This window comes from Pholis gunnellus (genome assembly GCF_910591455.1).
Source record: "Pholis gunnellus genome assembly, chromosome: 12".
In the NCBI taxonomy this organism is placed as follows: Eukaryota; Metazoa; Chordata; class Actinopteri; order Perciformes; family Pholidae; genus Pholis; species Pholis gunnellus.
In genome coordinates, this window is record NC_136539.1 from 18,566,824 (window position 1) to 18,582,091 (window position 15,268).

Consider the following 15,268-nt stretch of genomic DNA (forward strand, 5'->3'; position numbering starts at 1 on the left):
GTATTCTGTTTATTTTATATTGGTGATAGCAGAGGATGACTAATGGCAGAGTTGTACCAGGATTTCCTATCAAAAAGTAATTATTAGGGAATCGTATTTAAACTCTTTTCCAGATCCAGTTTTTTTTTAAAGCATAATATGTTTTCGACTCATAAGGTCAGCGTTCAATGTGCCAAACTGAAATGATGTGTAAACCCCCATCTGTCACACACGCACAGTGCCAGTCAGGTTTTGGAGAGCGCACTCAGAAAAGGGAACGTGCATCCAGACGAGGGTATTTGACCGTAAGTTTCACTACATCACTGACTCATGAGATTTAGATTTGAGATTAATAGCAGCTAAACCATGTGGGCACGTGTGCTGTCTACCTCTTAAAAACATGCATCAAAGAGATTTAATCAATCTCTCTGATGCAAAATGCATCAGAGAGATTGATAAAGCGGGACACTTCTAATCCAGTTATTTAGTCATTCGCAAAAGGTTCATACTAGGGTTCCTTTTGATTTAGACAGTTACAATGAGTGTATTTAAAGACATTTGTAAAATCATAACAACTAGGAGTTTTTTTTGTGTGTGTACATTGAAGAAAATCACAAAAATCATTTTTTTTACCTACATAGACTGGCTATATTCTCATCTCTCCACCACTCTGCGGTGAGGATAATCCCCTTACTTTAATCAAGGCTGTCAGGTTTTCTCTCACTCGCACCCCTTTGGATCCAGTACAACAGTTAACAGCAGGCAGCAACTGTTATTAATGGGATTGAGTCACTCTCTGCCTAGAAGCCAGTACCAAATCTGGGGTAGTGGGTTATCAGCAGACGAGCTGATGGCACGCAGCAGCCAGGCTAGTGCAGACGGATGCAATATGCTGGTGGTCAGAATGGCACAGGCACTCGGGCGACATGGACCCGTTCCATTCCCCCCCCCCCCCCCCCCCGGGTCATCGGGGGGGGGGCTTCAGCATCTGTTTTCACTGAGGAGTAGGCTTTGTCCTTTTTTAAACTCCTGTTTGTTAATACCAGACTAGACTCAGCACTTTCACTGTAGCATGTTACTGCACTGTAACTAACTTTGTGGTGATTGGTTTGAACAATATTGATTGTGGCGAGCTCATACGTACATCATTGGATGCTCTGGATGACCGATATTCAAAGAGGGTCAGGAATTGTGTCTGTGCATTTGTAAGGTATATGAATGTCTGATTATGATTCAAACCTGTAGGAATCTATTCTATTTTGAACTAGTGTAATTCTACCCTACAGATAACATATGGTGTGAGATCACAGAGCAGGGGATTGCCATTTCATCCCTCGAGAGAATCCGCAACTATGTGAAAAGGAAATGACTTGATTCAAAATAACGTTGCAGACAACCAAAGCAGCTGGTAGACATGAGCAGTTGCTAGGATTGTTTGACACGATGCCATCAGACGGACACATTGCACTAGTTGACGTGCACAAAGTTACGGACCTCACTGGTTGACAAGTGATCAAATATTTCTCCCACTGCTTTGTACATGCCTCAGATTCGAGATAGAGCTGTTACAGGCCTTTTTTAAAAGGTCTTAATTGCAATGAAACATCAATCATCTTTCAACATTCTTCCCCCTCAGTCTCAGCCCACCTTTTTCAAAGATTTGTTTTCATGCTGAGTGTGAGTGGTTTTGGAACTAGAGTCTTTGCCTCCCACTAAGAGCCTGGCAACTTCTTTATGGTCCAATAACACTGTGCCCTGCAGGGGGAAAGGGATGTGGAAGTCTACGCAGGGAATCCATTTTTATTTCTTCAGGAATGTCTCGCTGCTCTGAAGTTGCTGCAAAAAGTTGATTTGACAGCTGATAGAAGGCTACGTCTCGGAGCCAAAGTGAGTTTTTTTTTTTTTTTACTGAAATGTTGGCGCTTCGAGTCGTCCTGTTTTGGCTGTCGGCCAATTGTTCCAGATCACATTCTCTATTATCCCCTGATCCAGTGGTTTAATCCCCAAACACGAACTTCACACAGCACATCTTTGGCTGCATTATCAGATATTAATCCATGCAGAACATTACATTTCCCCGTATCGAAAAACATATCTAAAAGTGTGTGTGTTTTTCTGGCCAAAGAAGACGAACCTTACTAAAAGAGAGCAGGGAACAATAGATGACTACATGGCCTCATATAACAGCCTGTTGTGGACCGCTCGTCACAACAGCAGACATTGGGGTTTTAGTGCAGCAAAGCCCCGTATCGAGGCCCTGAATGTATCCGAGGCGCCTCTTTTATCTCCAGCCCTATAGCATTGGGATTACTGTCCAAAAGGAGATGGGAGGCAACACTGGACTGAAAACTGCCTGCCCCAGCAGTGTCTTTGTCATGGTGCGCACCAGCCCAGATCCTTTACTGGCCACAAATATTATATTGCTGCAACAAGCCAGAGGGCTGCAGAAAAAGCTATGAAACAGACTGTTTCTTTTAATTATAAGAAGCCCCAAAACAGGAGCAGATTCCAGTTGAGCAGACACCCAGAGGTCAAGGGCAAAGTTCCTACGTTATGCAATAGCCTCTGAGACATTCTCACATGCCACGGAACTGAACGGCCAATCAAAAGGCCCCGCTCCTCCCCTGGAGTCAAACCGCTGCTGTACAAACATGTCCACCCCGGAGTTTGTTTGCACTGGCTAAGTTTAGGACTGTTTATTTTGTGATCAGAGAACGCCTCTCGAAAAACTTTGTTGGAGCCCTCACAATGATGGACAACAAACGTAAAATAATGGCCTAATGGGGTGCAATAATGTCATACATTTCTTGAACCAGCGTTTTTCACCAGAACACATGAAGTCCAACAAATGAGTTGTATGCATTTTGTTCTATCTATATAACACAGATTTTTAAAATATTTGAAGCCATGCATTGTTTATCTCCGTATTCGCTTGATGGCAGTTTTCTACTTTGCTGGCTCTTCTCTGTAGCGCCTACTATTGGTCAAAAACTCCATGTGGCCCTTTTTATTTTATTTTACCGTAAGTGTGATGTATCTCTTCCTTCCTCTGTATTTCTGTGCAGGGGGGGACACCTGCAGCCAAAATGGAGGTGAAGACGTCACTTCTAGACAACATGATTGGGGTTGGCGACATGGTCCTCCTAGAACCCCTGTCCGAGGACTCGTTCATTGAGAACCTGAGGAACCGCTTCGACCACAATGAGATCTACGTAAGTCTACCATATTCAAGTCGTGAAATTGTGTTGCATTTGACTCTTCTGCTCGTCCCTGCTTCCAAAGACCGATATAGACAGCTTCCCTTAGGAAACGCGTATATACTTTTCAGGCCTTCATTGTTCTTTCATTCCCTCGCTCATTTAAGTCTCGGCCACAGTAACCGACCAATCAATAAATCACATCACCAAGGAATGTAGATGATGCCTCTTTTAAATGAGGCATGACATCCAGATCTCAGGGACAAGAAGGGGCTGGCTGGCTGGCTGGCTGGCTGGCTGGCTGGCTGGCTGGCTGGCTCTCTCTAGAAGAAACGGGGTTGAAGAACTATGCTCACAGCTCTAGACGTCAACCTTGGTGATTACAGCTCTGCTCTGGTTGCTGTTGGCTCACAGGGCTCCGGCCCCGAGGGATGATGTCACCTCATATAGCGATGATTGCCTTCGCGGCGCGCTAGATATTTTGCCGAGATGCAGCCCACATCCTGCTGAAGAATGGGAATCTCATTTTCAGATTTCAAATGCCCTCAAATGTTCTGTCCTGAACTGTAAGAGCCGAGCTTTTTTTATTTCCTGTGTGGTGTTGACCTAAATGTTGGGGGAACTACTTAAGCATGCAATTAAAACTATTTATTTTATAAACACTCCTCCAAAAGGTGCACAATTTTAGTATTTCTGATTTGATGACATCTTAATGGAAAGGTAAATGATGGGAGCTTTTTTTTGTTGGCATAAGCTGCACCTCAAGAGTGATGACCGGGAAAAGCTTTGAAGCCTATACTTATCCAATAAATCTGTGGTGTACAACTCTTGCATGTGAATGTATTTTTCCCTCGTGTGGCATCATTCCTCGCAAATGGTCCCCCACCCCCCACCCCAAACTATCATATGACAGCTCACAGCAGAAGAAACATGGCTTTGTTTTGAAGGGGGAGCGCGCATCATGTATCCAATAACTCTGTTGAAAGTCAAAGAGAATGAAAATCACCCTGTTAACTGATGCCCTGCTTCTCATGTCTGACTCTTCCTCTTCTCCTGAGCAAGAGGAATCAATGAGTGTTTCTCTCATGTTTATTTAATCCACAAAGCCCTCATTGTTTTAACCATGATTAGCTCTGCATTGTGCGTTGCATGATTAGATGTAATGGCCTCTTTTCCTTCACACCAGAACTGTAGCAGGATGATCAGTCCCAGTCTCCATCCTAAATGGATTCTCTCAAAGTGTAACTAGCATCTGTGGAAGTCATTCTACATAATCAATGCATTTTCAGCCCCACATTTTTTTTCCTAAAGGCCCTTTCATTCCAAGTCCCACTTTTTCACATGATGAGCAACTGACAATCTTTAAATTTACAGAAGTCATATCTATGCACAGATTTCCGGACTGTAAAAAACACGAGTGACAAAGAAAGAAAATGATTAATTCATGTGGCTGTTGGGCAAGTGATGAATCATCCAAGCATTCTGCTTTGAATCTGAAAAGAATCCATCACTTTTGATTGGAAAGGTTGATACACATTTTATGTTTATTTATTCTATAGACTGTACATTTGTTTTTAAAATTGTTCTGACACCCTCAGTTCATGTTTCTATTATAATTAGCTAATGATAAAACCATTCTATGATGTGATATTTCAAAAGATTCATGAAATTATCATAAAGTCCCCTTGCAATTTGGGCTATTCTTAATGATTTGCAGAGGCTGAAAACTATTTTTTTTTTGGGCTTCTGGTCGAGAGAATTCTACTTTTTGGACACCTTTTTTCCTTTGTTACCTTTCCTCTGCACTTGAAATGGCCTCCTCTTTCCTCGGGTGGGCTTATGAACAAGAGGCTGTGGGAGGTTGTGGCATTGCCACAGGGAAGGCCATGCTCCACTCTTGTCAGAGTAGGTTATGCAACAGCCATTACCATGGAAAGCAAAGAAAATGTTTGAGGTTGATGTTTGAAAGTGCTCTCTGGGCTCCCTTTTTGAGCGTAGGAGGACAGTGGAGATGATGGCTGGTTGCATTCGCTTTCAGAAATATCAGAAGTGTTATCTGTTGAACAGTACCTGTGCGAATGTTATGTAAAAGGTGTTCTTTTATGTGAAAATATGAAACAGAAAAGCAGTGCTTTTTATGTAAGCAGTTCATTAAAAACCCCCACTGCTGACCTGTTGGATATCTTGCGCTTAAATGACATGTTATGTAATTGGCTAATGCTACATGAAATATTTCCATTTTATTTAGCGCTTTAGATGTTACATGATATAGGCCTGTTAGGCATCGGTATGGCATCATATACTTGGACACATACACTTACTAAAACCCGCCTTCAGCATCTTGACCTCTTTGCAGTCTGTGTTTACTGCCTAGCCCACAGATTCCATAAACTTTTCCTTATTTTTTTAAGTGTCTTCAGTTTCACTTCAGGCATTGCATGCCTCAACAACGCATTAAGAACACCCAGCTGGGAGAAGCTGACAGAGGCAGAAATCCTCCCACCACGACTTAACAATTCACACCCAAATGGACAGAGGGTTGTTGGGTACCAGTCTGTGTAAAAGTTGATTCCCCTCTAACCCTTTCATTTCTTCTTCTGCCTCCAGACATACATTGGCAGTGTGGTGATCTCCATGAACCCCTACAGGTCCTTGCCCATCTTCACTCCGGACAAAGTGGAGGAGTATCGCAACAGGAACTTCTATGAACTTAGTCCACACATGTGAGTCCGCTTCCCAGAACTCGTCCAAAACCACTCTGTATCTATGTAAATTGTATGTCCTGCTTAAAGCCATTTAGAGTTTGACGGTGAGGTTTTGAATTTGGTGTCTTTCATGTGAAAATCTTTCTTGGCTGCAGCAAAGAACTGGTGTGGATGGCACTTCAAGGCTTTTGTTAGTCTGAATTTTTTGAGCAGGAACTGGCATCTGTCTGTTGAAGATACAGCTTTTTTTTTTTCAAACCTCTGTAAGGATTATCAATTTGGAGCCAGTGATTAATGAGGGGGGGGGGGGTTGAGATCAGACGGACACTAGCTCTTGCACAGAGAGTCAGTCTGGTGCTCTTGCTGGCCATTCAGCACCGTGGCACGCCATCTGTCCATTGGCAACATTTAGTCAACATTGCTGTGAGGCTGCCAAGATAAAACAAAGCCTGGCACTCGTCAATTAGCCTGCTGTGTCTCTAGGCTGCAGCAAAACCCCTCAGAGAGACGGACTGAAAGAGCGAGAGTGTCCCAGAACAGACCTACTCCCTGCAGACAAAAGCCAGCTCCTTGGCTTTACTTTACAGCCAGCTGTACAGAACTGTCATGACACAGTTTCAGGCTGTTTTGCCCCCTTTTTTTTAATTTCTTCCTTAAATTTCCCAGTGCCTGTCCTCCCTCTTTTCTTTTGTATGCTGGAGGAGGATCACGCGTGTTTACAAGGAGGTTTTGTCATGGTCGGCTACACAGTGCACTGTATTAAAAGAATGCGTCAAGTTTTTAGGCGGTATCCATCTACCTGTTGAGGTATGATAACTTAACAACAAATTCCCCATCAAAATAATATATTTTTTTGCTTTTGTTGGCTTAAAGCTGGGACATGTGCTGTGTGTGCTCTGGTAAACAAAGTTTATCGCACAGAGCATCTAAATGACGAATGTCTTAAAGAGAAATGTTGACCTTGAAGTGGATAAAGAACGTCTTTTGTCCTTTTTGTTAGCCTGTAAAATCTGCCATTGAACCAATATTGTGAAAACACAGATGCCAAAATGTCCCACGTGTTGCCAACCGATTAATCTCTTCTATGAACTCTGACAATAACCAATAAACAACATTGCTGTTTGGCAGGGGTCAAACATTTTATAAAATGCTCTCAACTGCCTTACCACAAGATAATTTAGATAGTTGCTAAAGGCTAAATAACCAACCGTTTGTCGGTCTTTGTAGAGTCATTTTCATACCATACTGACATGAACTGAACCCAGGATTCGTATGAGCGAAACATGAATGTGTTAAACCAGAGAGAAGAAGATATAATCAACTATGCCTACCATCCATCACCTAATAATAAAGCAGAACCAGCTGCAATAGAATACACAACCAGAAAACTGTCCAAACTAGGGGCATGGTGAAATAGAAAGAAGCCTGCAACATCTCTGCTCTCAATGTCTGCATCTTCAGTGATGGATGACTTGGCTACACTGTCAAAGAGAAATGCTTTCTATTCACTGAAATGTACATCCTCGAAACATGCTGAGAACCATCTTACCATTAGTCTTTAAGTAAAGAAGATTAAACCCCGTTTAATAGGAAAGGCTCTTGAACGGGACCTAAAATGCCAGTCAAAGGCAGATTGTATCAACATGCTCCATAAATTGATCTTAATCCTCTCCTCCCGTCAGGCCATCTGGACCAAGCTTTGGGCTTTGCATTTATCGTCCTCAAGTAATGTTAAACCCCTCAGTCTTGTCAAATGCATCAGCACAGTTGTTCTGTTTTCCATGTCATGTCGCGTGTGTCTTTCCTGTGGGCTACTTGAGCTTTGGTCACTCGCTTACGATACCATCGCATCATTTAACTCATTTATTTATTCTGTCTGGAGATTCAAGCTGCCTAAGTAAAGAATGAGAAGAGAGGTGACAACTTCCATCTCTGGGATTTAGGTGCAGAAAGCCCTGTGACAAGTTTACAGCATTGGAGGCGGCGCCCCGTTTACTTCCATGAAAGTTGCTCAGTGGCGCATGACGCAAAAATGTTTAACTTCAGAGTATAAAATTCCTCGGCTCTTCCAGGCCCATAGACCAAGCGTAAATTGTTAGTATTGCTTTCCCTTAGTAGACTCAGAACTTTTAACCATACTGTTTTAGTGCTTACCTTTTCCATATTTACGTGTTGTCAACAAATGTGAATGTGACTTTTTTTTTTTTTAAATACACTCGTGTATATAAATCTAGAAGCAGCTGGACAGCTGTGGTTTGGAAAAAAATGTTGATGTTGTAATTTGAATACATTTGACTTGACTGGTATTCAAAGCAGAGCAGAGAGGAAGCATCACTACAAGGGATTTAAATGCATGGCGTGTCATGCCTTAAACACAAGGCAAATTATTTTCTTCCCACCTTTTCCTGTTAGAGCTCACTTAGCTTCACAATTATTTGGGTCTGTTATTTTAAGGCTACAGTAAATGCATTTATTAGACAATAGCCTTCACCAGAGTAGTGGAAATAAGTTTAAAAAACTGAAACTAAAACGACTTCATAAGAATAAGCCCCAGCATACTTTGCCTGTAATATTTTGCTCTTAATACTTTTGTATTGTAGCCTATTCTTTGATTTAGCTATAGCTCTGCAGACCTACAGCTTTGCAGCAAAAACTGCTAAATTTGAGTTTTGAGCAAGGTAGGGTAAAAAAAGTCTGGATATCTGGCCTGACATGACAGATATATTTTTACAAATATGAAAAACATTTTTTTATATGTGCAACAATATAGATTTGATAAATGCTCAGCTTTAGAAGAAGAGTGCATCATTTTTTAGAAAAAGTAATCATAGATATCTTGTACGGATATAATCACGGTGTCCAGTCAATATTTCTAAATTAAAAAATGACTTCCAATTCCTGGTGATGTTTCCCGCCTCATCAAAGTTTTTCATGACCTTATTTTTTGCATGGATGAGCTTCAACTGGCTGAGGAGCTTTATTACTGCAGTGACTGAAGGGATCAGTGTTTGGCTTTAATTAAGGTAACATCAGGGGGTCCTAGGAATCTTCCTCTTCCTGTCTTTGCCTCATCAGGCACATGAACAGTGTAATGTCAGCAGCTCAGAACAGGGTGCATCAGTTAAGGCCAAAGGAGCTCACAGGGATGTTTGAATTTGCCATAGCCCCTAAAGATGTTAGCTTGTATATATGAAACCCCATTGACTTGCAGTAAGTTAACAAAAAGGACATTTTGTCACATGATTGTTTGCAGAGGTAATAATCTCCCAGTCTGATGGATGCTTATGGGGATTTTTTTTACAGCGCATTTTCAAGAGCAAAAGAAGTCATCATTAACCCTAATATCAATATTGGTGCATTTTGGTTGTGTTTTTGTTTTTAAGCATGAAGCTATTGTCGCCATTGAATTTCTCACCTTACTGTCACTGCAAAGATGTTTGACAGAACAAATAACAAGCAACAGATAATTGCTCAACCCTTAAACCCCCTTCAGAAACAGGAACACAGTGTAAATAACACCACCGTGTTCGTTGGCGGCGCCCACTTGGAGTCTTTTTTGAAGATTTTGTACACGACCGTACAGAACATCACAAATCTGTTTTTTATGAACAATGTGCCTATAGTAAGTTCCACTGTAAAATGCCGTGCACAGTGACGACATGTCAGCTGATATGTGCGGTCCCTAAAACAATCACTGGTCCCCGCTCTCCTCAGAACACATAGCACATTCTGTTTATTAAAGTTTAATTCATTGTCTTCGTCGGTGCTGTGGGAATTGACTAAGCACCCTGGATAGTCTGTTTAGATGAGATGAAAGATGAATGTATCTTAAGGTTATTGATTAAAAGCCAGGAAAATGTGCCTGAGCAGAATTAGATTAGTCAAACGTGTTACCTTTTTTAATTAATGCCATTGCATCATCAGTGTCTCATTGCTGGTGTGTCTGCATCTCCAATGGTGCCTGAAAAACCTTGTGTATGAGTGGTGGTGTTTTTGTGTCTTTTGCATGAGCACGAGTACGGAACAGTGAGTGTGTGCAGGTGTTCATCCATTTCACACCTGCTCTTGTAATCCCTGGACAAATGGAGGTATGTGTTTGTGTGTGTGCCCATCAGCTGGAGGGAGAACTGCAGCTGGTCCCCTATCTCTAAACTTGTTAGTAGACTAATTGCCTGTTAAGTTCCATCTTAATTAGAGTTAGGCCTATTGCAGATATACCCTGGCTCTTGCCAAGCCAGAGACCAGAACAGTATTGATCAACTAAGACCAAGATATAAGATGTTTCCATGCAGTTTACAACATAGAGATTTTTTTTTTTTAAGCAAATGAGTTATCTTACATGAAAAACAAAATGACATGAGAATGCAGCTACATTATGTTCAATCAGAACAGCAATAATCTAATTTCCGGAGTGCAACATATTGAAAATCCATCCAATGGATGGATGGATGGATGGATGGATGGATGGATGAAATGTCATAACCATCAAAACGAAAGTACTGGGATGGAGAAAAAAAAATGCGTGTCTCTGGAAATGTGAATGAACTCTCCAGCTGGGTTTATAGAGGACCACTCATGTGTCCATCATTTCCTCTGCCGGCCAATTTAGCGAAATGCTCCTTTGCCCAGATGAGGCGCCTCATAATTAACTGGCAGGTGTTTTCCTCCCCTCTACACAAAGTCGAAGCATTAGAGATGAACTAATCAGTGGCCTTTCTCCACACACAGCAGCATTACAGATGGCCTGGAGTCATTGTTTTGCATGTCCCCTTCCGCCCAAGCCAGACACAGATTGAGAGAAGTGTGTGTGTGTGTGTGTGTGTGGACAGGCAGCTAGCCCCACGTCTCCAGGGTAGGATCGTATTTCCCCAACGTTTAATGAGGTATTGAGACCCCCGATGCTCTCTGCGCTCAATACCTAGTGCCACTAGAGCATTGGTTGCAGGGGGGGCATCACGAGTGGCTAATGGAGCAAAGAGGCCCCGTGCAAGGCGTATCCCGGGGTTTTCAGCTGTTATGCACAAGGTTAGGACAGCTTGGCTGTGAAATCTGCTTTGTTGTAGAGGTTCGACACCTATGACTATTATCTCACTACGAGTTGTTTTAATTGTTCTTAAGGGGCGCGTGTGTGTCCCTGCGATGCTCATCATAGCATGCCTTATGATGACACCCAGGTCACTTGGGATTGTCTCCTACTCAGTTTGGCAAAGATTTTAGCCTTGCTTTTGTGTAACTGCTGTATTACTCCATACAGTAAATAGGTTTGTCATATCTCAAGAATGAGTATGATGTTAAAATCCTTGATTGTCCCACAACCCAAAATAAAGAAACTCCAGTGTATCCAAAGAACACGAAACACGCATTACATTGAATCGTGCAGTTTCCAGTGAAAGGCCTGCGATTACGTCAAAACGTGGCTGAAGAAGACCAGAGATCACATGTGGGGGAGTGAGCTGCTTGTACTGAGTGCGTGCCTGACATGGATCACACTAAAAGCATTCCCTCTGAGTGATCCTTTCCTACGTAATGTGTATGTTTGCATTATGACTACTGTCTCAACCCTTTGCATAGAAAGTTGCACGTGGCTTTTGCAGTAGTCCTGTATTTAGCTCTATTGGATCCAATGTCGCTGTGAAGCCCTGGCATCGCATCAGGTTTCCTTTTTTATTAAACCACTGCCAAGTTTGTGAGAGCAAATTTAATTATGTCATAATGTGCAACACAAACCTGCCATTGAACCATTTGTGTAAGGATTCATTTTAAAATATGATCAATAGGTATGAGACTGTTTTATATGTTTGATTAAGATAAAAGACCCAAGGTAACAGCGCTTTGTCCACAGGGAGGATGGACTTTGGAGCCATTTACTGCATCATGGCATCATAGCTGTGGTTACATTTCCAGTGTCGTCAGTTGGAACACTGATCAAAAGGCAAAAAATACAAGTTGGAAATTCCCTCTATAATTTATAGAATTTGTTCCGGCAGCTCACCAAATACACTTGCACCCTTGTTATTGGTCTTACCTTCAAACTGTTGTACTGAAATGCTGTTTAATCTGACGAAATACTGTATCACCTACATTTGTTGTGGAATAATTGAGTTCCCCAAGTTGATATTAGCTGTGTGACTGCGGTATTGTTTCGCAACGGACTCAAGTGTCTGAGATTTTACAACATATTCTAACTGTAAGAAAACTGATATCACAGGAGGCCCTTAATAAGACACAAGAATGGTAGTTATAAGATGAAGTAGTCCTGTTTGATATCTATGTTTCTAACATCTTCTATTCAAATAGAAGATGTAAAACAGTTCATATCTGTTTCGATCAGTGCATTCTTTATTTTATCCAGCTGCAGTTATTCGGTAACAAGCTTACACCACGTGGACACTGATTTGGTATTATATAAGACTGTTTTCAAAGAGGCCTACATACAATAAATTGCAGCACAGAACCTGAGCGTAGGTAGATTTAAGTAGGCACTTGTTGAAATGGCATTTTGACTCAGGTGGGCAGAGTGAGTCCTCTCCGGCATGTGTTGGCGTAATGGTGAGCGGGGTGAACCTCGAGAGACATGATTGGGAAAGTGTGTGTGTGTGTGTGTGTGTGTGTTGCTTTGTCCACCCACTGCTTCAACCCAAGAATATAATGCAAATGTGTTAAAGTGGATGATGCAACCGTTCATAATCAACTGCTACATTTCTGCATGAAGGCAGCAGTACACTTGTACTTGCACACATGGTTCTGGAGCCTCATTACAGAAACTTCCTAAGTCTGAAATACTTTCTTATCTTTAAGGATTTTTGATATAGAAATATTTGTCCCAACTGCATTTCTGAAATTTTTTTTTTTTAATCTTTGGATAGGATTTAGCTCTTACAGAACAGTCCTAACTTAAGGATTTCCCAAGCTAGGAATCCTGAGGTAGGATGGCATAAAACTTATCCTAAATTCACCTTCCATAGGGCCCTAATGCTATTTAAGACAATAGTTTTTGATTTGTATTTATTTTTCTACATTGGTGGCTGTGCCAATTTGCATATTTCATTTCTCATATTGTGCGAACCAGGTTCTGTTTGGTAGCCCATAGCATCTGCGATTACTTAACCTATTGGCAACCATTAATTGCGAAAGGTTATGAATTCCTCTGTTGTTTCCAAAGATAAACCTGCTGATAACTTAACACAATACTGATTACACATTGCCTGCGCTGTCATTTATTGCTTCTGTGAGCACAAGATTTTATTTCATAGATTTTCTTTTATCTATGACTGTCTGAAAACCATTGTAAACTCTCTCTATTCATAGCCAGAACAATGGGGGTATTAGCCTTTTATCTGTGTACACAGCTTGCATAACACGTGAGAGGCAACACCGAAAAGGAGGTTGATAGTTAAGACTCACTGCTGTGTAGAATATTGTTCCACCATAGAACCTTATATATATATATATATATATATATATATATATATATATATATATATTTGACAATAATGTATGTTTTTGTATTTGTTGGAGGCAATCATCAAGGGGCACACATATTTCCATTCATTTGTTGAAGATGCTATAGAACTATTTTCTTAACAAAAAAGTTGTATCCTTTTTGTTAAGACAGACTTTTTGGGTCAAACTGCGACCAAATCCACTTGTGTATTTTAATCTGCTTTTTTTTTTAGCATATAGCCGTACACAGCAGTACTGTAGTTAATGTAATGTGGACAATGTAGGAACATCAGCTTTTGATGGAGGACTGCAGCTCTCGCTGTTGAACTGCTGCAGCTGGAGCACAGTCATGGTGGGGCAGCATGTGATCGGTCACATGAAATCAAACAAGCTGTCAATCTGATTTGGATGTTATTTGTGCAGATTGAGGATTCATTTGGCTGTGGACATTTAGCCAAGACCTCCCAAAGGACCGGACTATGAGCCCAAAGGGTCAGGCTGACATTACACAGAGAATCTGTAAATGTTAATGGGAAACTAATCTGACATCGTAGCAGCGGGGTTACGCTTGTGCCAGGTAATGTCCACTGCCAAGCTAGCTTTTTGCATTGGAGCTTGGGTACATTTATATTCCGAAAAGTTAATTAATCGGGGGGAAAATGATCAATGTTTTATTTAAAAAATGGAATCCAGCTTATCTACTCTGTGCCGAATTAAACGTCAGATGCAGATATGCAGTTAAAATAAGTTTTAAGGTTATGTTATGTTCCCTTGCAACATGTTATTGATCACTGAAAGCTCTTTTTCACTAAACGTTTTGTTGGAGGTGGTCTCCATTTCAGCCAAGGTAGCCCACCTCTGCTTTAAACGCAGCAGGAATCCCTAGTCCCTTTTACACTGCGATCCCACAATACTGCCATAAAGAAGAAAGCCGCCATTACGCCGGCTTTGCTTTTCTACTCTGAACCGAACAAGGCTGGCATAATGCCCCCACAGTGTGTAATTCTAGGGTACAATGCACTGTTTTTTGGCTCGAGGGGAAAAAGGACCCATGACGACTTTAGTCCCTTCTACCAAAACCTCCTGGTCTGTGGCCTCCTCATTTCATGGTGTGGAGCGGGACAAGTTGTCACCCGCCACTGTGGTGCTGCTGTAGGACCAACATTACACTGTCGGTCAGACCCACAATGACTCTGTCTGTTGTCTGAATGGGCTCAGCGGGTCACATGGTCATCCTGAAGCCTTTTTGCTTCTTTAAAGAGATGCCAAGTTATCTTGTACTAAAAAAAGGCGTAGCAGTTTTATTTCTATGCAGCCTTTGTGTGGGTGCACTGTGCAGGGGGTGTTGCGATGCCTGTAGGGCTCATAGATCACACGTCATTCATATTTCTTTACTTTGAAAAACAAATCAAACGTACAGTATATAGTAGATAAGACATCCTCTCTTCAGATAGGTCATAGCAGGTCATCCTCAAATATGTATGTTCATAATATGTTGTTGAGATGAGAACATTCTAATGCAACTGAAGTTGAACCAATAAAAAAATGTTCATACTGGTCTAGGACAGTTAGTTTCATGGATGGTCTGTATATGTCAGCAGGACTACGCTTCAGTGACAAGTTGTGTTTTATATTGAGAGAGAGCCTGAAGTGCCACAGTGGAAGGCCGAGACATGGCGAGCGGGATGAAGAGAGGAAGTCCTCAAACCTGACAGAGCTGGTGCTTTCTGGGCTATAAAAAGACATCGTGCTCCTCTGTTTCCATCATCCTGTCTGTGGCTGAGCACATGTGGTTGAGCACATGTGGGGGTTTTTTCTTCCCTTTTCTAGTTTCTTCTAGCCAGAGGCACAAGGCCTTCATTTATCATTGTTGAGCTCTCGGACAGTCTTTAAGCTCTTTTAACAACCGATAATTGGGAGTCATTTGAAAATCTTTAAAGTTTC

The 15,268-nt window shown here is 41.6% G+C and overlaps 1 protein-coding gene across 3 annotated transcripts in view; it reads left to right on the forward strand.

The window, feature by feature from the left end:
• Positions 1–15,268, forward strand: part of myo1b (myosin IB) — a 56,851-nt gene that overhangs the window by 5,226 nt on the left and 36,357 nt on the right. For all 3 annotated transcript variants that reach the window (XM_079170714.1, XM_079170715.1, XM_079170716.1), the window contains exons 2-3: positions 3,045–3,191; positions 5,784–5,899. In XM_079170714.1, the coding sequence (XP_079026840.1) occupies positions 3,066–3,191; positions 5,784–5,899 (242 nt within the window). In that variant the 5' untranslated portion in view covers positions 3,045–3,065. The remainder of the gene's footprint in view (positions 1–3,044; positions 3,192–5,783; positions 5,900–15,268) is intronic.